Source organism: Molothrus aeneus, chromosome 2 (assembly GCF_037042795.1).
Source record: "Molothrus aeneus isolate 106 chromosome 2, BPBGC_Maene_1.0, whole genome shotgun sequence".
In the NCBI taxonomy this organism is placed as follows: domain Eukaryota; kingdom Metazoa; phylum Chordata; class Aves; order Passeriformes; family Icteridae; genus Molothrus; species Molothrus aeneus.
Window position 1 is genome coordinate 43,643,018 of NC_089647.1, and position 19,201 is coordinate 43,662,218.

Consider the following 19,201-nt stretch of genomic DNA (forward strand, 5'->3'; position numbering starts at 1 on the left):
AACTGCTGGTGTTGGTGTGTCACCTCCAGTGGCTGGAATTTACCACATCTGTGATAAATTGATTTTAAGATCTCATCCATCAGCTGGTGTAATTTAGAGTGTAACTGCAATTCAATAGTTTAATTCTCAAACTAAATCTTAACTAATGTATTGAAGTTGTACCTGTGAAAAAATTTGAAACCAAATGTTTGCCTTGTACTTGTAGTGCCCCTGAGTGCCAGATCTTCCCAAAGTGTTCTCTGTTAAGGTTCCCATTCCCATGTAATAAGAAAAAGAATTTGTGTCTTAAACCTGCACATATGGTGAGTCATCCCTTTGGGAGGTCTGTTACTAGAAAACACTTGGGTAACCAGCTATGGCAGCAACAGAAGGGTTGGGAAGACAGCAGAGTTGGGAAGTATAATAGATAATCCATGAGCTATATAATTCATGAAAATCTGTACTTACTCTTCAATTAATCATTTTTGAATACTGATGGAAATACATCATTAAATGGGAAGTTTTCATTCCAAAAGGAAATTCCTGAATTTGCCTTTTTTAGGAGGAAGCATGTAAGTGGATTTTCTCTCCTAGCTCAGAAATGTTACTAAATCTTAGTAACACTCTAATACTGTCATAGTCACAATTTTTAGTAAGATTTTTGTAAGTTATGCAGCCTGAACAGCTGAGTTGTTTTTTCTCTGTCACAAAGGTATTTTGTGGTGTCCCATCTGTACTTAGATGCCTGCTTCCAGCCTTCAGTCAATGGGATATATTCCTTTAGTATAAGTTGTTGTGTAACACACTGATCCCTTGAATAAGGTGGATTTTATGATCCCTTGCTCACTCTCCCTTCTTTAGTTGGACTGGGGAGAAAAAAAGAAATTTAAAAACTCATGGGTGAAAATAAAGGCAAAGAAATCACTTGCCAAGTACTGTTGCAGGAAAACACACTTGATTTTACTTAGTTATTACTAATTAGCATAAACACTGAATTACTAATTCAGGCATTGGTACACAGAAGACAAAGATTTATAGCACCTACCCTCCCCCTTTCCCAGGGTCAAGTTTATTCCAAGTAGCTCTCATTCCTCCCCTGCCCTTGAGTTCCACTCAGCATTCAGGGAGGCAGTGAGTAGTGCAGGCAGCTGGGGTCAGGACACAGCAATTTATCCATGTTGCCCCTTCCTCCTTTTCTTCCTGTCCTTTAGCATGGACCCCCCACAGGCCTTTGTCCCTTATATTGTGGGGCAAGAGGCCCACTCCAGATGTTCTGTTCTTATGATCTTGGTGTTCCCTGTGCTATCTCTTCTCTTCCCTGAATGTGCAAGGATACCTTCTGGAGGAGAATAAAAATGTTACTATCGTTCATGTTTAGAAGTAGCACTTATGAATGTTTTTGTCTAAGCTCACTTTTTTCATGTTGAATAATTCCCTGTTATTTTGGTATTGAGCCTTTTTCACTTCATATAAAATCTGTTTAAACTTTCTATTCTAACTATTTTGTCCTCTTTACAGGTACACTGAAAGAACTGAAGTAAAGCCTAATGAAATATGGGATGATCCTCTAGAAGAAATTTCTAAAGCCTCAGAAGCTTTTATTCCTACAGACATGGAATCTGTTGATGAAGGAGATTTCAGAGCACTTTGCAACAAGGAGTTACATGGAAGGATTAGTCATGTTGTGTCTCCTAGTAAAATTTTTGTACAATTGCTGGCATCAGAAGGTATACTGAAAAGGTACTGAAATTCAAAGAACTTCTCTTTAATTAAAGTGTCCTTAAGACAAAATGGTGAAGTATAGTTAGAACAAACTCTGATGAGAGTTGCTTTGATACTGTGTACTTCTTGAAGGCTGCTGACTTACTTGCCTTTGTTGAGGAAAGTATAGGAGCAGAAGAGAGGTTGACACTATATTGTGGCTTATTAAATAGTTCTGATTCCAAATTAAGTATATGATCTCACTCGTATTTCAAATCAGTTTTATCGTAGTACATACTGGAGCCTGATGAATGCAACAGTGTCCAAAAAGATTAAATCTTCCTGCTCTTTCTTCTCTCCTTCCCATTCCCTCATTAGAAATCTAGTTAAATAAAACCTGTGTCCCAAGTCTTAGAATTTACTCTTAGTGGTAGTAGCAGGGTTTTTTTTCAAAGTGTTTCCAGTACCCTGTTAGGAAGTTTGAACACAATTTCTAGACACAGTGTATATCAGCCTGCCTTTGGTAGATATTTAGGTAACATTTAGGTAGTCATGCCTACTCTTTGGAAATAGTTAGAAGAGTGTGTCAAGATTTAGTGCAAGTTGCTTATGCATTCATTTATCTTTTAATCTTCTTGGCTGTGACTGCCTAGAGTTCCATTTATGTAGTCATGACATTGAGGACCACACTCTCAAACTGTTGTCAAGAGAACACGGTGTAGTTTTCAAATAGTGCCATACAAAGCACGCAGGATTGCTCAGAGTAATTCCAGTGTCTAAGTTAACATGATAGGTTTACAGACTTTTAATCAGTGTGCATGTGTTTTGTAACTCCCATTTCATGTATTTCTAACATGTCAGAAAGGAAAGCTGCAGCACTGTACATCTGTTAAAACCATACAGTTCACTATATGCTAGTTAAACAATGACTGAATAAGCCTTTTATTTACTGCATTACATTTTATCAGTAGAAAAGCGTTTTTTTGAATGTCAGATTACAGGAGGAGATGGCTTCCATCTACAGAGAATCCCAGCCACAGTCTGTGAAGTGGGAGAGGGAAATGCACTGTGCTGTTTATGTACACGATGTGGGACAGTGGCAGAGAGGTCAGATAAGCAGGATTGTCTCTGAAACAAGTGCAGAGGTAAAGCTCTTATCTTAACAGGGTTCCTACTTTTATTTCTAAACTTGAAAGCGTTCACTGATTAAAATAAGGTCAAATCTTTGTTTCTTTCTTCTGTGTTCATATTTTCTCACCTCAAAAGCCTTTTGCTTTTGTTGAGAGTTTAAGTAATGCTGTACATAGCTGCAAATCAGTTGATGGACTCGTCCAAGCTTAGGTGCCTTTAGCAGGGAATCTGGTCATTGAGGAAGGCTCATGAGGTTGACTCTTTATTTACACTGCTGTTTGGAACACGGCAGAGATTCCCAAGCTATAGTCTAACAATTCATTTTAGATTCCATCAGGTGTGTGAAACTGAGGGTTACACTAATTCAAACTTAATGATCCTTGTTAAAAGAGGGAGCCAATTGAACCAAATGCAACACCACAGGATCACATGTAGTCAGGCAGTTGCATGAACCCTAAACTGATCCTGATGCACTGTGTCATGTAGCTGTAACACTTTCCACAGTAACCTCACACAGCACTGCTTGAAATGTGTTCTGTTGTATCAGTTTGAAAATAATGAGCACCAGAAAAACCATTTTGTGATTGAATACTTAGGTTTCTCTAAAGGAAGAATGGCTTTTTGATCATACAGGTAATCAGCACTGAATTGCTATTATTTTCTTTTCATCCATCATCAGGTTGTGCCCAGGGGTCTTTTTAGTAGGAAGCAGAGATGGGACTTTGTGTACTTCAGTTTGCATCATCTGCTTTCTGAGCCCAGGAGCCTTCAAACAGCTATTTAACCCCATCAGAATAAAAAGCAAGGGGTGGAGGAGAGCTATTTCAGTGTTTCTTGGTTTACCAAAAAGTCAGTAAAGTTGTTTTACCTCCTTTGAGCAGATTTGTATGGTTTGTCCCTTTGCTGTGCTGTGGTAGTTTCTTGAGTTGTGGTGAAGTATTTCAGTGCAAAAGGCATTTATTAAATCCCAGTTATGTTTGAACTTCTTTTAACCTCCTCAGGGATGCTTCGAATTGCCATTTCTTACAGATAACAGCATGAGAGGGGTTTTTTTTCTTTTTTTTGGTTTCTTGCCTGTAACAGGTACTACTTTATGATTCTGGATCTGAAAAAACGGTGGAGGTCAGCTGTCTAAGAAAACTTGAGGAAAACATGAAGACCATCAGGATGTTAGCAGTGGAATGTTCACTGACAGAAATAAGGTAGCCTTTCCCTTACACTGAGTGGCAGCGATAGAAACTAGCAATGATGTACCTTTGTTAGCACTGATTATGTAAGATTTGGATGTGGTTTGCTTTTTGAATAAAAAAATAAAGAAATGGGGTGCTGGCTGTGATTTATTTAATTAAGGTTTGGAGGGTTTTTTTCTAAGGGTTCTACTGTATTGTAGTAAAGCAGAAACTGTTCTGTAGAAATAAATAATATTTATAGGTTGAGTTACAAAATAGTGAACAGATTTATTTCACTGAAGACTTTCTTTCCTTGGCTCAGAATTTGAGATGAATTGGATCTCATGAAGCTGTACAGAAGGTCTCTTTTCTAGACTGTTTTGACAGGTGTCATAACTTCCAGAACTCATGATCCTCCTCATTTTGAAATTCTGAGTTTGTATTTTTTAATTTTTCTGGTTGTAGAGATCCAGAAATTAATAATGATTTTGTTACACTTGACTGTAGTAGAGATTCTTTTTTTTTTTCTGTAACAGTTTAGGCAGTTTAGAAAAAAAGCCAAGTTTTTGGTAGAGGGAAGAGTTGGTGGTTATACTCAGGAGATGCCAACTTCTTTTGTACCTAGAGGTTATCATTTGTTCCATGTTAGACCCACAGGTGGAAGCACACAGTGGACAGCGACAGTGTGTGAATGCTTGTCCTATTACCTAACTGGAGCACAAGTGAAGATAGTCATACAGGTTTGTAATCAAAACCAGTGGTATTTACAAAATTCCTGTCAGACTGTCTCTTAATTTATTTTTTTCTGAATATTTTACCTTTCAAAAAGTCATTAGTAGAACTTGTATAGCTGTTTGCTCTAGGGTAAAAGGTGCTTTCTTCTTTCTGCTTTACTTTTGTTATTCACTGTAGCAGTAGAGCAGTTGGCTACCCAGTGTGGAGAGAACTTCATCTTTTATATAGTTGTTACTGGGGAACAGTAGATGTATCTTTGGGATCACTGGGTGCTGACAGCCTTTATGGACAGATAAGCAAGCAGCTCAGGTTTTTTATGAGAATTATTTCAGAAGCTACTTTATTAGTTTTCAAGCCTCAGAGACTGGAAGAATTAATCCAGTGCTGTATGAATATCATTAGTAATTTATCTCTTCCACGGTTTAAAAAAAAATTATTATTGAAAGGATTTGATTTGTTCAGTGTCAGTTGTCAGCTGCCAGTGATATTTTACAGTGTGTGTGGCAATAAAAGCAGTGATGAGTGGAGTTATTTATGCATGGATTTAAATCTCCTGCTGGAAAACAAGTGTTTGGCACTAGATTTTATTAAAAAAGCTGAGGGGAAAAGCAAGTTTTACTCTACAACTCTTTTTTAATGCCGTGTGTAGCATAGAACAGTTGGTAAAATGATTCATATGGATTAAATAAATTTGTGTTTTCTCATGTGGGTACCAGTTGTTCAAGGATGTCTGACTGACAGTCAGTACCAATAAAATGAACAATATGCCTGTAGTTTGGAGGAAATGCATATTTGTAGTATGTTGTCCGACTCTCCCGTTTTTTCCAGGAAAATGTTGTGGGTTGTGCATTGCCCGTGAAAATTCTTTGCAAAGATGAAACAGGAAAAATGACTGATACTTCTGAATACCTTATTGAACAGGGTTTGGCTCTTAGAAACAGAAGGTTTGGATACTTTTCTGTTATATTCTCTCATACTCTGATGTTCATATTTGACAAAACTAATAAAATAAAAAAATTTGGATTGTGTTCTACAGTTCTAGCAACAGAACTCCATCTTCAGTGGACTTACTTATAATGTTTTATAATGAGTATAATGTTATTTAAGTATCCATGGCACATTGCAGTTCTCTAAGTTTTTAGATGACAGTACTTTGAGATACCTTTGCCACTTCTCTGTGTTACTTGTATTATTTTGTAGTTTTGCACTTTTGAAGTTCTCTGTCAGTTAATACATTGATATTTGATTGAATCTTCTAGAACTGGTAAAGCCAATGGGGCTTGTTTAGTCTCCAAGGAACATCTTGAAGGACATTTTGAGCAGGAGAACACACAGCTGGATGGTTGTAATTCCAAAATTGCATATGAAAGAAACAGGACTGTTCCAGAGGAAAACACCACTATTTCAGAGAGTGAGCAAAAGTCACTCAAAATACACAAGCCACTGCCTCATCCAGAAATGGATGAAGTATATAAATCTCCCATTGTTCCTGAAGCAAAAGTTTTCCAGGCTGTAGTGAGTTGTATTGGAGGTGATGGAACTATTTATATAATACCAAAATCATTTGGTGAGTTTACATAGAAGAAAATACATTTATGAATCTAAGTGCTCTTGGGTATCAGAATGTATACTAGAACACCTCTTTGGTACATGTTTCACTGGTTTGGAATATTCCTCTTGAGAGGTGATGTCCTTTGGTGTGAGGGGCAGGGATTCTCTCTCTCCTTAAATCAGCTTTCCTGTCCTCCCACCCTCCCAAGAAATCCAAAAACCCAAAGTACTTGGATAGGCAGGTTACTTGCCTTTCTTCTCTAGGCTGTAATGGGTAAAGCAGCAAGTGCTTTATTTTGTAATGTTGACTGATCAAGTAAATGTAGTAATCTTCTTCAAAGTGATGCAGATACAGTCATAAAGATTCTTGGACGTTAGCTTGGTTCTCAGATACTGTTGTATTTTTTTTCCAGCAGTTTAAGCTCAGTAGTTTCTTCAGGCTCTTTATTTGCATTGTGATGCATTCTATATCTCACAATGTTTCCTGTTTGTGTTGCTTGAAAGAGTTTCATTTTCTTCTGACTGATGCAGTGTCACTCCTCAGTTCCATGTTAGTATATTGTGCTTTAGAGATATATTTATGTATGAGAACATTTAATTCTATCTTTTTTGCTCCACGAATGCATTTAACTACTACATTATGTGACTATTTTTATTCCTAAAACTTTGAAATTCAAAGTACAGTAACCCCACTTGCACAGGACTGTGTGTTCTTCCTGCAGTTCTTGCTGTAGGCTGTACCATAACAGGAGAGGTTCTTCTGGACACCTCTTCTGTGATGTTTCATGGTGTCCTACCACTAAAACAGTGTTTTGAGAGTTGTTGTCTTGTTCATGCTTTGTTTTGCTCTGATACAGTGGTGCCTAGGTGTCACTTCCAAAATTTATAACTCTTCTACAAGTTCTTCTGAGATTAGAATTCAGAATTTCTAATGGCTTCAGAATTGGAAATGCAGTTTACTGTTAGTAACTCTTCTGCATATACTAGATATTGAACATACATACTGTATCACTGTTGGGAAGTATATTTTAAAGTTGCACATGTGTTTGTTTATACATGTCATCTGCATCTGATGGGGTTTAGTGATGGAAATATTTTGCACGAATGTTAGAGACTATTCTTAATTTTTTTTATTATTTCACCTCCTCTCCCAAGAAACTGCACTAAACAAATTGATGGCTGAAATACAAAATACCTTCAAAGGCCTTGGTCTCCTGATACCCTACTGCTGGAAGAAGGGAGAAGCCTGTGTTGTAAGAGGATCAGATACTGTGTGGTATCGAGCTAAAATTGTAGAAGTCAGCGGTAGTACTCTGCAGGTAAGTTTGATTGGATGGGGTAAGGGGAGCGGGTGTATGTATCTGCATATGTGTGTTTAAAAAAGGTATGTAATCCATTCCTGTAAAATAAATAATGGATTTAACATTTTTTCATTCAGCTGACCTGTGCAGTTGTTCATTCTGCTTAAAAGTGTGGATTACTGTCCTCATTTTTACATTTATTTTAAAAATCATTTTTACCTCTTTCAGTTGTCACAATTTTTCCTGTTTCCCTAGTAATGATTAATTTTCTTAAGTAAAAAGCTGTTCTTGATTTCCTGTAAGTAATCCCTTTTAGGTTTTTTATTTTGCTGTTCTTACCATATGTGGAATGCTTTGAAAACAGTTAGGTTTAGAATCCCACACCTGCCCTAATCCTCACCCAAAAAGTATTGGCTGTCTGTTTTGAATTCTTTCTGCTGCAAAGGTGTAGAACCTTCTCATTAGCAGTTCATCTTACCTGAGCTGTTGAGTCTGCTCATGACTTTTGAATGCAGATTGAAAAATCTATCCTAGTTCACAAATTTTTTTTCCTTTATATTTTAAACTGGTTATTCCACAAAAGGTAGGAATTCTTGCAAGAGAAGTTTATAAACTGAATTTCTAATCTGCCACAGCACTTTTTTTAATCTTTTCTTGCTTTTTCCCAATGGTACTTACCATTGAACCATTATTCTTTTTCCTCCATAAAAGTAATGCTGTAAACAAATGCATTCCCTTACTAAACTTAAGTATTTCAGGAATTATTTCAGGAAATCTTTGCATTTCCTGTAGGTACAGTACATAGACCGTGGTTACATAGAGAGCATTCCTCAGTGTCACCTGTATCCAACCACATTCTACACTGGCATTCCTCCATTTTGCATCCCATGCCAGCTCTACAAGACGCTGCCGGTGAGTAGTGGCACATCCGTGTGTTGGTGGGTGGTTACTCAAATCAATACCCTGCCTGGTCAGGCTGAGAGTAGTGCTGGTGTCTTCTCTTGCCTGCAAGGATTCAGAGAAGAGATGATGAGGATTGTTTCAGCAGGTCCTTGTCAGGGCCCAGCAGGTTTGCTTTATGAGGGGACCATGCTTGAAGGGTAGCTAGCTGTCAGTGGGGTTAGACCTTCGTGAGACAGGCACTGCAGGCTTGGCAGGGGATACTCAGAAATGAAAATTCAGTTTGCAATAGCACCAACAAAAAGTAAGTCCTGGATTTCTTAATGCAGAATGGCCAGACAATCTGAAATTGTCAAGTCCACTGTGTTTCTAACATTCTGATCTTGGCTGTGTAGGAAGCAATCCAAACTGATACAGCTGAATTGTTCTAGGGGTTTTTGTCAGTAAGAAATTGGTGTGTAAATAACATCTTCACATACCATCACACCTTGCTTACTCTGAATGGTGAACGTAGTAAAAGTGAAATACTGAAGTTACCAGCTTACTTTTATTGCTGGAAATGGTTAAACTGATAGAGTAAGGAAGGCTGCAGGGGTGGTGGGGCAGGGACAGGCAGCAGACCTGCCAGGGGAAGGTAGCATGCCCAGGTAGGAAAGCTCCTGCAGCGGGTGGTGAGAGGGCTGTGCAGCATCAGGGAGGCTGAGGAGGGGTTGGATAGCTGATTCCAAGTGCAGTCTGCAGTGAACCCACAGCCAAACAGCCAGAAACCCTCCCAGCAGCACATGTGGAAGAGAGAAGGGACAATCATGCAGAAGAATGGAAGCTTGCAATGGCAAAGGCCTGCAAGAAGAAGAGATTTTCTCCAGAGTGTGAGGTGTTCCTGTAGCACTGCTTCCTCACTCTGCAGGCCGATGAGGACAGAGCCCTCACATCAGGAGGGATGCCAGGGCTGAGGAGGGCAGCACCCTCTGCTCCCTGTGTAACCCCCAGTGCAGCTGACAAAAGGCAGGGGGAGATGGGAGACAGGAGTGGGTGCTCCCTTCAGAGAGGTTCAGAGGAGCCCATGTGCTGACCCAACATTCTCTAGAGAGGGATGGTGCTCCTGCCTGTTTGTACTGGGGACATCACTGAGAGGCTGCCAGGCCCTATACAGTCCTCTCCCTGTTTCCCAGTGCCATGAGTTAGTTATCTGCTCCTGTTGACACCAGTGATAACCCTCAGACTGCTCCTGGCTGTGTCTGCAGCGGTTATCTGCAGATCCCAAGAGTGCTTGTAAGGATCTGTGGCCTCCCAGTAGTTTTTTCATCAGTCCTGTCTGGCAGAGGGAAGGGCTTTGAGCGATTCGCTCCAGTCTGGTGAGTTATGAAATGATAACTGTTGCCACAGGACTGTTGCACAGCCAGTGGTTGGGCTGCTTGGATGATGGCACTCACTTTGAGGAGCCTGCTCAGGTGGGGCCCGTGTCCCAGAGAAGAAGAGCCTCTTTGGTCTATAGGCATGCCAAGCCTGGAGAGGGATCACAGGTCAGGAGAGCACCTGAAGAGCAGCACCAGTGGGACCAAGTCCAGGGAAGGGCAATGGAGATCAGAGGGCTGGAGAACCTCTCCTATGACAGGCTGAGAGAGTTGGGGCTGTTTGTCCTGGAGAAGAGGAGGCTCCAGGGAGATATTCAGCACCTTCCAGTACCTAAAGGGGGCTACAGGAGAACTGGGGAGAGACTTCTTACAAGCTCATGGAGTGATAGGACCAGGGGGAATATCTTCAAATTGACAGAGGGCAGGTTTAGATTTGGTACTAGGAAGAAAGTCTTCACTACAAGGATAGTGAGACATGGGAACAGGCTGCCTAGGGATGTTGTTGATGCCCCATCCCTAAAGTGTTCAAGGCCAGGTTGGAGGGGGCTTGGAGCAACCTGGTCTGGTGGAAGGTGCCCCTGCCCACAGCAGAGGGTTCAAATTCAATCCTTAAGTTTCTTTCCAACCCAAACCAGTCTATGATTCTGTGAAAGACAGGCTTGTAAGCATACAGGTTGGACAGCAAACAGATACAGGAGAGAATAAAAGTGTTTAAGTTTTGTTGAGTGTTATCTTAGATTCTTTAAGTATTTGGATTATGCTTCAGACAATTTTGCACACATACATTATTGCATACATAGTATTGGTTAGATTTGGCAAGCAGCGTCTCTTTCTAAGCCATTTCAGGATCTGAAAATTGTGGGTTGCATTGTCACTTGAACTATAATGCATCAAATAGTAGATAATATTTAAATGATTGTAGACAAATCAAACTAATGTGTCTTCTAGTCAGATTTCTTTTTTAATGGTAGTTGTGTATTTCCAACTACCCTAAGAATTGGAAGAATATTACTTGTTAGCATCTTAATGTGTTGGTTTCTTGCTTTTCTCCAAATAGATTGGAAATTTTTGGCAGCAGGAGGCAGTAGAATACCTTCAAGAACTTCTCAAAAATGAAGAGGTTGAAATTCATGTTAAGGTAGCCTAATTTATTCATAGATGTGGAATGAAATGAAGTTTTGTTGTCTTTTTCCTTTTAACTAGCATTAAGAATTGTACATGAGGAAGTATAGCGGTAAATGCATTTCTTAGACAAAAGAAAAACTACAACTAAACTTAGTTCTCCTGTGACTTTATTATAGTTTTCAGGCCTTAAATATGTCCATTAGAGTTAGTGCTGGTTTTTCACCCTGCTCATGTTGAATTGTCATTTTGACAAGTAACCTACCTATTGGCAGCATAAATTGTTCTAAATTCTATTCTAACTGATAAAATTCTAACATAATTTATTAAAATTATAAGGAAGCACATCATCTGTATTGTCTGAAAACAAGTCATTTCAGGCAGCTTAATGATAAATTGTGAAGGGGGAAGGGTTTGAGTGAGCAAACATGGGATAGTTTAGGATGAGCAATTGGTGCTCCCATATCAGAAAGAGGGATACTCCCATTTGTGTTACAACGGATGTTAATAGGCATCTTGGTCTTGTGGCTTTGAGTGTTATGCTTATCAACATGAGAGGTTTGAATTTCTTGGTCACTGTTTCTAAAACTTTAGCCAATATTACTGTTACAGTCCTGTTTTGTCCTGTGTAAATAGGAGCTACCAGATAACCCATGGGGCAAGCTGTCCATCAGCCTGTATTTTGGGGGGATGTCGCTTTCATCCTTCATGGCATACCAGAGGTACTGTGTTGCTGAAGATTGCCAGGACATACAAAAGGTGGTGAGACTTGTGTGTGTGTTTGTCCTCCTTTTGCTGTTCTACCTTTGGAAAGATTATTCAGTTGCTTGTTGTGACCTAGGAGGATTTGTTACTTTTTTTAATATTTCTATGTGGTTTTGTGCTGTAAGCAGCAGTAGGACTGAGCACATAGGTCTGCAGCACAACATGGGGAGCTACAATGTGCTGATAAGACTCTGTGGAATAAAAAATTGCCAAGAGTTTGTTCATGGATTCTGTAATGAAAAGAGATTTTTGTGCTTCTGTTTAAAGTCCAGCTAGCATTCCTCTAGAACACTATGAATAGGGTAATACTTTTAGCACTTGAAGGGATTAGTTATTCATAGAAATATATCCAAGGATGGAGTAAATTAAATCGAGTATTTCATCATAAAGCCAGTGATTTATAGGGGAGTTACCTAGGTTCTTTATTCCAAGAGTCTGGGACATCTCCCCTAAAGATCATCAGGTAAGATTGAAGTTTCCACCTAACTTCATTTTCTTAACACAAAAAACCCGTGCATAAATAATTTCTCTGTATTTGTTTTCATTTTTTTGTTCCTTGAAATCTGAGGATCAGGTTTATTTAAATTGCTAAGACTTTGTCATTGCATTTTTCTCTTAATTCTGTTTAAGTCTGCCAATGTACTTTTCATTCCGATGAACATCTTTGCTTCAGAAAATAATTTTCCAGTACAGAGTCTGCTGCTGTCACTGCTGGTGCTAAGCTCGAGTTGTCTGCCACTGGGCTCATGATGCAGTTAGAAAAATCCCTCAGTGTATATTAGAGCTGAGTAACCATGGAAAACCTCATTGTAAATCAATCTCTTGTTGCATTTTCATAAAGTCAGCACGACACACAGCTTCAGCAAATTAAATATGGATCTGGAAATTAGATTGGTACCTTTAACACAAAAATTAAATTTGGAAAACAAAAATAAAGCTGTGTAAGAAGGTTGCAGGCAAAAAGCATTCAGAAAGCCTGAAGTGCTTTCCTCAAGGAATAATAGCATTAAGCAGATCCATTCCAGGAATAAGTGACTCAGAACAATTTGTAAGAAAACAGACATCAGAAGTGTTCAGTTGTAGACCAGAAAAGAAGCAAGGTATCCAGAACTCGAGCTGAATCTCAGGAACAGCAGAAGTGGGAAGCAAACAGCTCTGAACACATTCAAACATAATCAGCTCTGGTTTTAGCTGTAGAGACTCGGCAGCCATGCTCACAAGACAACTGAAGTGCATTCGTTTTATATAGGGTGTAACCATTATCTATTATTTTATTCTGTTGCTTTGTAACTTCATTTCACAGCTTCAAATCTGTGATGTGGGGTGAGTTAAGCTAATAAGGACTTCATTCTGTGTTGTGAGCCTTGCAGCTGCTAACAGTGGCTTATGCAGGGCTCAGTGCACCATTGCTGCAGTGTCTGTCTTAGAGATGAGTTTGCCTTGCACTGCACTGATGAGCTTAGGAGCTGGTGTTTGTTACCATATGACAGTCCTAGCTTAGGCATTAGCCTGAGATTCCTGGTAGGGCAGTAGGATGTTGGAGAATGCATCAGAATCTGCAGGTGGGCTGAGCTTTACAGCAGTGATTCTTACTCCAGGTGTGTGTGTCCAAGTGTAGTCAGGTGGCTCCTGACTCACACTGCTCCTGATAGTTTTGCAGAAACCTGCCATTCAGTTTGTGTATCTGTGATTTAGTTAGACATCCTTTCTTTACCTTTTGGAGTATGTACTTTGAATGGAAAAAATTTTTTTTCCTAGCTAAATTTGAGGAACATAATGACTTTTTGTACTGCATCCTCTGTCAGATCCTGCAAGGGAAACAAAGGGTCATAATTCATTGTTTCATTTTCCAGTTACATATGTTGCTTCTACTTTTCTCTTGGGCATTAATGAAAAATGTTCCTCAAGTAAATGTTTAAAATGTATTTTGGAGAAATTGTACATTTTGTAACACGTCATGTTTTAAGTACAAGAGATAATATGAGCTCTTTTCATGACCTATGTTCTAGCTGAGCTGTGTGCCATATATCCTTCTAAAAATATAATTTAATGCTCCAGGGTTTATTTTGTGGTGAACCAAATGCAGTAATGACATGTAGAATTCAAACTGTAAAATACATGGTTTTAAAAGAAGATACACTGGACAATGCCATGCTGCTGAGAAAAATCTTTATCTGTACATTGCAATGTTGTTTTTTTTCATCAAGGACACACTGCTTACTGTTATTATACACCTTTTTAGGTAACTCCTTTGTACCAGAAGTCATACCTAAGTTAGTTTCTGTTTTGTTATTCAGTATGATGCTCAGCTGAAGTCTGTCTTGGTCTAGGGGGTATTTGAAGGAGACCTTTCGCCTTCGTACCTGCTGCAACCACTGCCTGTTCCAGGAGAAACCTTTCCTGTCACAGTTACCCACCTGGTGTCCCCCAAGGAGGTCAGTGTGTCTGGTCAACATCTCACATGCTGCACTCCCACTGAGCAGCTGAAAAGGAGAGCACAGATGGCAATCTCGTAGCATTAGAGGCTGCAAAATGGTCCTGAGCTATTGGTGCAGGGGGTTGTGTGGGGCAGCTCTCTGGATGAACACTTAGTTGAAATAACCTCATAGGTGGGGGCAGCGAAACACTAATCGTTTCTCTAGAAAAATTAATTTAAAGAATTACACTACTGCAGTCTGGTAGTTAGCTTTTTTTAATAAGAAAATAGGTTGTTGGAATTTAATGTGGCAGAACAATAGTGAATTTTGTGTAAGCCCACACAGTTTCCTGGAGTTCTGCCCAATCTCCCAGGCAAAAGGCAGAATGTCATGTGAATTGATCAAATAAAAGATTCCTATGTGGACTTTGAATGTTGAATGATGAAATAGAGAAGAAAGGGGAGCAAGGAGATGCTGAACCTTTCAAAGATGGGATCTGGATTAAAAGTAAACTTAATAATGGTTGGAATTCCTCATTTCTAAATTAACTGCAAAAAATAGTAACATCAGAGCCTTTTCTTTAAATAGGTTTATATTTGTCTTGATTCTTCTGAGAACCTTACAGAGTGCTCTGCCACAGAGAGATCTGCCAGCTGTGACTCAGAGAGCCTTAGGAAAGCCCTGAAGTGGTGCAATAAAATTGTAAAGACACTTCCTCATCTAACAAACTTCAAAAAAGGTACGTTCTGATTATTTTCCCTGTTGTTTTGTGTGGATATTTAGAAAGCCTGAGTTTCCTTTTGTAGTTCTATGTATCTTTAAATAAAAGTTTTGGAGAGTAAGGAGTAAGATCACACTATAATTACATGATACACTGTAATATGTTTTTACTCTTCATTAAATTGAGGCTTTTGTGTCATTCTCCTCCAATGGAAAATGATGAACTCAGACTCCCAGTGCCTGTTAGAGTTATGAACGGACTTTAGATCCTGTTTGGCAGTAATAAAACTTTATCCTAGAGGTACCTGTCACTGAACTGTGACAATTTTATTAAATATTCAAAAGACAAAAGTTATGTACAGAAAATCATGTTATAAATGTTGAGAAGTTGTGTGAGCCCTAAGGATCACCACTTTAATGTCCACAGCTGTTGGGCCTAAATTAACACAAGTATGGCTGTCTAAAACCTGGTGAAGAAAGCAGTTCTCACTCGTACTTGATTCTGCCAACTCATAAAAGTCTGGGTGAGGTTTTAGGCATGATCTGCCTCCTGTCTTCCAGACATGTCTTTTCACCTGGAGATCAGTCTATTTACTGACTGGATTGTGCAGATGAGTCCAAGTTGAAAAGCTAGAACGTTAAACTGTTTGGATCACTATCTTTTAACCAAGATATTTGCTGTTATTTCTCACCATTGCCATGTGAGGTAGAGAAACTTGACTTAAATTGCATAGTACTGCTTGGATTGGAATTCAGGTAGAATTGGAGGATGCGTGGAACAAAATAGTGTAGTATCTACAGTAGTAGATAAGGAAGAGGAGACTTAATCTTGGTCACAAAGTAAAGTGGATTTTCAGGGTCAGTTTGTACTGCACTGAGTACTGTGGGGTGTTCTGTGATGGTTTTGGTTTTTTTCTTTCTTTTATAGAACTGCCTTGCCTTGCAGAGTATGTGGATGGTTTATGGTATAGAGCAAAACTCCTCTCTATTACACAGCTTGTGCCTGTTCAGATTCTGGTTCAGTTTGTTGACTATGGTACTTACTTAGTTGCCCCAACCAGCAGGTAAATAAGAAATAACTGCATGTAAAATGTTCTGTGTGTATGTATGTATGCATGTATACACTTAAATCATAAAATATGTACTTACAAATAAATATATGTGTGTTACATTTATTATAATTTTTTCTAGAACTACATATATATATTTTTTACCATCATTTACTATTGGATTTCAGTTAGAGAGAAGGTGTTTTGGCTGGTTAAATAATTTCTGTCTGTGGGGTGTGGGGTTTGTGCACCTGCTTCTCTGTTCCAGGTTGTTTTGAGAAGCCCATTATTATAATACCAGATTTCTCCATTATCTCCACTTACTTAACCTGTGAGTGGGCTCAGGTTAATCTGCTTCTGCACCTGAGAACCTTACTCAAAACAAGGGCTGAGCCCTCCAGGTGTACAAACAAATCCCAATCCTGTGTGACTGTTTTCTACACAGAAGACAGCTGGGGATTAAACTGAGGGATAAAGGAGTATCTGAGTGGGACACACCCTGCTCTGCCTGTGTGGAACATGGATGTTCAAATCCCTGTTCTGTGCAGTTCTGAGATGCTCTGGATTGTTCCTGTGCTGACACAGATATGTCTCAGACATCCCAGGCTTTGAGAGTTCCATAAGCCTGTCTGAATTCCTCCTACATATACATTTACATGTATGTGGATAGTACATAGCACTACAGTGCATATATAGAACCTGTATATATAGTACATATACACATACACACATAGGTACTGCTTAATCACAACGACTTGCTCTCAAGCTTCTTGTGGAATGTACACATCCTTGCTGAAGATGATGCAGAAATGGGGATTTGAACAGATTTTGTGCTTTGCAAGTCTGTTAAGGTCTTGGGAGACAGTCTCTTCTGTTTCAGAGCTGCATTTCTCTGCTTCCCCTTTCCCTTGCTTCTTTAGAAAGATAAAGAATGGGGAGATGACAATGTAAACCCCAGGTACCTATCTCCAGTAGTGTGTCTAGAGCACATTCAGGTGTGAAGCATTTGGACCACGAAGGTTTGTGGAGCTGCCCTGTGATATTCACACTTGGATTCCTGTGCTGCAATCTGTGTTTGGGGCTCTTGGGACTCTTCCTCGAGCAGGGTTCTGGGGAGTGGTCTGATGCTGCGCTGCTTTCTGACAGCTCCTGTGCCAAGTCCTTCAGAGGGCCTGAGGGAGGCATTGTTGGGTCTGATGTTGGCATGTTTCTGTAGAGCAGGGACTCCAGTCCTGGTTCTTACACCATAAAAGTGCTGTGTGAGCCACTCAGCCATCCTGGTGTCCTTCCTGGCTGGTGGATTGCTGTGGGCAAACGCTTCTCATTTTGCCATGTTGCTTTCAGATTGCGTCACATACCTTGTCACCTGCTGAAGTACCCAGTGCAAGCAATGCGAGTTCTGCTGGCTGGATTTAGACCTGCTTCAGATGACAAAAACGTGGAAAGAATTCCTTATTCCCCAGAATGGAGCCTGAAAGCATTGTGGACCATGGTGGACTGTGTTGAAGGAAAGCGTCTCTCTGCTTCCATACTTGTAAGAAATGCCTTTTTTTTTTTCCCTTGGTTCTTGCTGAGACTAAAATTCTTACTAGCAGTCTAATTTTTAAGTCTTTGTTTTACTGTGAATCCTCATAGTTTAAAATTGAAAACCATTTACCATGAAGGAAAGCCAAGAGAAAATGGTGTGATGTTCTTCATTCTGCAATCACAAAGTTTCTGAGCATTCCTGTTATTTTAAAACCAGAGGTATTCTTATTATATTCACAGTTCCATTTAGACAGTGAGTGTAGCCAGTAAAATCTTTCAGTATCAGCTTGAGGTTTAAATCTGTAACTGTCAACACTGTAATCTTTCAGACTGTTTCACCAGAGGTTACCATTTCTTTGTATGGAGATGACAAAAATCTGGTTCATCTGAAGCTGATAGAAATGGGTCTTGCAGAGTTGGATCAGTGACACGTAAGTACAGTGACCATGAACTACAAATTCATACCACTGGGGAGGGATGGTTGCAGAAGTTCTAAGAAAAGTATAAACTCCCAGTAATGTGGACAACTAAAGTTTATTTGAGAAAAAAATCCCTTCTCTCCACATATTCATTCTATTAGTAAAATATTTAACATAAACCAAAAAGTTGTTAAAAATTTCTTTACATACCATTACTGAAACGCACAATCAAGGCACTGAAACAAAGAACCCTGGGGTGGTATAACATAAAGAGCTTCTGCTGCCAGTAACTGAGAAAGGCACTTTGCAGATGTGGCAGTGTACTCTGCCCAAACAATCAAAACTGATCTTTATTTTCTGCTTTTAATCTGTGTCAGGTGCTGGTGGTTCTCAGTGGTTGCTCAGGCAAGCATCCATGCTAACATGCTGGTGTCCACATGTCTAAACAAACATGCAATATTTTTAATGAAGAGCTTTATACTATACTATGTGTATAAAGCTCTTCATTAGGGTTATGTGTTATCCATGGGAATATGTGTTATTGATGGGGAATACCAGAAACTTTGATTTTTAGATTTCTTGGCCAACCTTGTTATGTCATTTTTCATTCCCATTTATTTATTCCCATTTCCTTCCCACTTGTTAAGCACTCTTCTAGCAAATGTGAAGGTAATGCTCCTAACACTTTCCAATATTGGAATAGTCTTTCCTGTGAATAGTGAAACTTTATATCCACATTCAATTTTTTCTGGCCTTGGAGCCTTAAGTATTGTTCTGTGATATCCTTCTCATAGGAGTAGATGGAACTGATGCATAGGGGTGAAGAATTAGATCAAAAGCTGATGCTGGGACACTTTTTCTAGTATCTTGTTCAAAGGCTTGGAGGGAAGATGAAGTTTTATTATTGTGACATAACTGTTGTTTGTGTTTCAGGTTTATTTGGTGACAGACATTTCCACCCAGCACGAGATAGGGAGCAAACAGCTGGGGCTGCATTACTGTCTTTGTTCTGGAACACGTTTGCATTGTTGCTGGTTTCTGTTTTCACTTTCAGGTGTTGTTACATCTCTTTTACTTCAGAGTTTTGGAATAAATAGTTTGGTCAGCATGCACCTGAAAGCTTATTTTCCTTTACTGCTGTAGTATGTGAGGTTTCTCTGGGTGTCTCTTCATTGTACTAAATCCTTTACGTGTAAAGCTCAGCCCCTCCCAGTCTCTCCAAGGAGAGCTTTGTCTAGATTATCAAGGGAAACACTTGTGTGATGACTCCATAGCCTCTCCAGGCAGGCTGTTCCAGGGTTCAGTCACCCTCCCACTAAAGCAGCCTCTTGCTGGTCAGAGGGAGCCTGCTGTGCTTCAG

At 39.5% G+C, this 19,201-nt stretch overlaps 1 protein-coding gene across 1 annotated transcript in view; it reads left to right on the top strand.

Annotated features, from left to right (window-relative positions):
• The window catches only part of RNF17 (ring finger protein 17), a 45,021-nt gene that overhangs the window by 21,749 nt on the left and 4,071 nt on the right, over nucleotides 1-19,201 (top strand). The window contains exons 22-37 of the mRNA XM_066570884.1: nucleotides 1,498-1,719; nucleotides 2,675-2,825; nucleotides 3,895-4,013; nucleotides 4,630-4,720; nucleotides 5,544-5,659; nucleotides 5,975-6,282; nucleotides 7,422-7,585; nucleotides 8,360-8,479; nucleotides 10,880-10,960; nucleotides 11,581-11,706; nucleotides 14,040-14,144; nucleotides 14,715-14,865; nucleotides 15,775-15,910; nucleotides 17,240-17,429; nucleotides 17,752-17,853; nucleotides 18,775-18,895. Coding sequence (XP_066426981.1) covers nucleotides 1,498-1,719; nucleotides 2,675-2,825; nucleotides 3,895-4,013; nucleotides 4,630-4,720; nucleotides 5,544-5,659; nucleotides 5,975-6,282; nucleotides 7,422-7,585; nucleotides 8,360-8,479; nucleotides 10,880-10,960; nucleotides 11,581-11,706; nucleotides 14,040-14,144; nucleotides 14,715-14,865; nucleotides 15,775-15,910; nucleotides 17,240-17,429; nucleotides 17,752-17,850 — 2,179 coding nt within the window. The 3' untranslated portion in view covers nucleotides 17,851-17,853; nucleotides 18,775-18,895. The remainder of the gene's footprint in view (nucleotides 1-1,497; nucleotides 1,720-2,674; nucleotides 2,826-3,894; nucleotides 4,014-4,629; nucleotides 4,721-5,543; nucleotides 5,660-5,974; nucleotides 6,283-7,421; nucleotides 7,586-8,359; nucleotides 8,480-10,879; nucleotides 10,961-11,580; nucleotides 11,707-14,039; nucleotides 14,145-14,714; nucleotides 14,866-15,774; nucleotides 15,911-17,239; nucleotides 17,430-17,751; nucleotides 17,854-18,774; nucleotides 18,896-19,201) is intronic.